The 1,171-nt window shown below is 29.4% G+C and overlaps 1 protein-coding gene across 1 annotated transcript; it reads left to right on the top strand.

Moving 5' to 3' along the window:
• Positions 1-381: 381 nt before the first annotated feature.
• Positions 382-1,161, top strand: ASCRUDRAFT_16060 (uncharacterized protein; the record flags this gene model as incomplete). The annotated part of the gene is made up of 4 exons (XM_020189395.1): positions 382-447; positions 523-632; positions 702-1,010; positions 1,083-1,161. Coding segments are annotated over exons 1-4 (543 nt in total), but the record flags the coding sequence as incomplete, so codon positions are not given.
• Positions 1,162-1,171: the final 10 nt, after the last annotated feature.

Consider the following 1,171-nt stretch of genomic DNA (forward strand, 5'->3'; position numbering starts at 1 on the left):
CATTAAAAACACAACAACAGTCCATTAATGAGCACTCAATCTGACATTTTTTGCAATAATCTATAGCACAAAAATACAGCTACTCAACCAAATTAAAACCAAACAGAGAATTCACCAGGCTNGAAGCCGTCAAAAATATTCAGAGCTTAATTAAAGAGTTTGAAAACCACAATAAAAATATTGAAGAAAACGAGAATTTGAATAAACACACGACAGTTTTAAAATCAAGCTTTGATAACTTGATCAATAATTCTGAGTTGTCTGTGGTCGTACATTATACCTTTTGTTATTTGAAATCATCGTTTCCTTTTAGCGCTTTACCAAACTAACAGTTATTTAGCTTGGAACTCTTGGTGGGTTATTTTCAACGCTTGAAACTTATTTGTATTTTCAGAATTCAATGTTGTCCATGGCCAGTCTAATCACAAATATTGAAACTCTAGTATTGTAAGTTCTTGAGCAAAAACAAGGTATTNTTCTCAATTAGTCTTCATTTTATTAACCCATTTTTGTTTTATTTAGAGACGATTATATGTTTATTGATGAAGATTCACTCTATGCTTTGCAGATTTTTTCCCAGGATAGCACATCTCAAGTAACCACTATTCCAAGTGCAAAGTTGTCAGTATTTGGTATATCACACATTCATTATTTTGTAAATCATTAACTTAAAACATTCAAAACTAACTCCCAAATTGCAGATTTATTGAATTTTACTGGTTCAAAACTTGGTTCCAATTATTTAAAATTATGGTTATCAAGACCACTTTATAATATTGATTCAATTGAAAAACGACAGAAAACAATAGAAATCTTATTATTGTCGAAAAATTCGGATTATATTTCTCAAATTGATTTATTCTTAAAAAATATGCCAAATATGTCAAAGCTAATATTGAGCTTACAAGCTGGCAAGTCTAATTATAGAACCTGGGAATCCATTAGAAATTTTATTAACAAAGCACTATCAATAACACAAAACATCTATAACTTGGATAAGAATGAAAAAAGTATAGATTTGCTTGACANAATATGCCAAACTTTGGATTTGGATGTATTGAATGATTTAATATCAATAATAGAAAGCTCAATTGATTTCGAAGAATCTAAAGCATCAAATAGACTTATCATTTCCGAAAACGTTCATCCCAAACTAGATGAGTATAGAGAA

The sequence above is a fragment of the Ascoidea rubescens genome (genome assembly GCF_001661345.1).
Source record: "Ascoidea rubescens DSM 1968 unplaced genomic scaffold ASCRUscaffold_60, whole genome shotgun sequence".
Classification (NCBI taxonomy): Eukaryota; Fungi; Ascomycota; class Saccharomycetes; order Ascoideales; family Ascoideaceae; genus Ascoidea; species Ascoidea rubescens.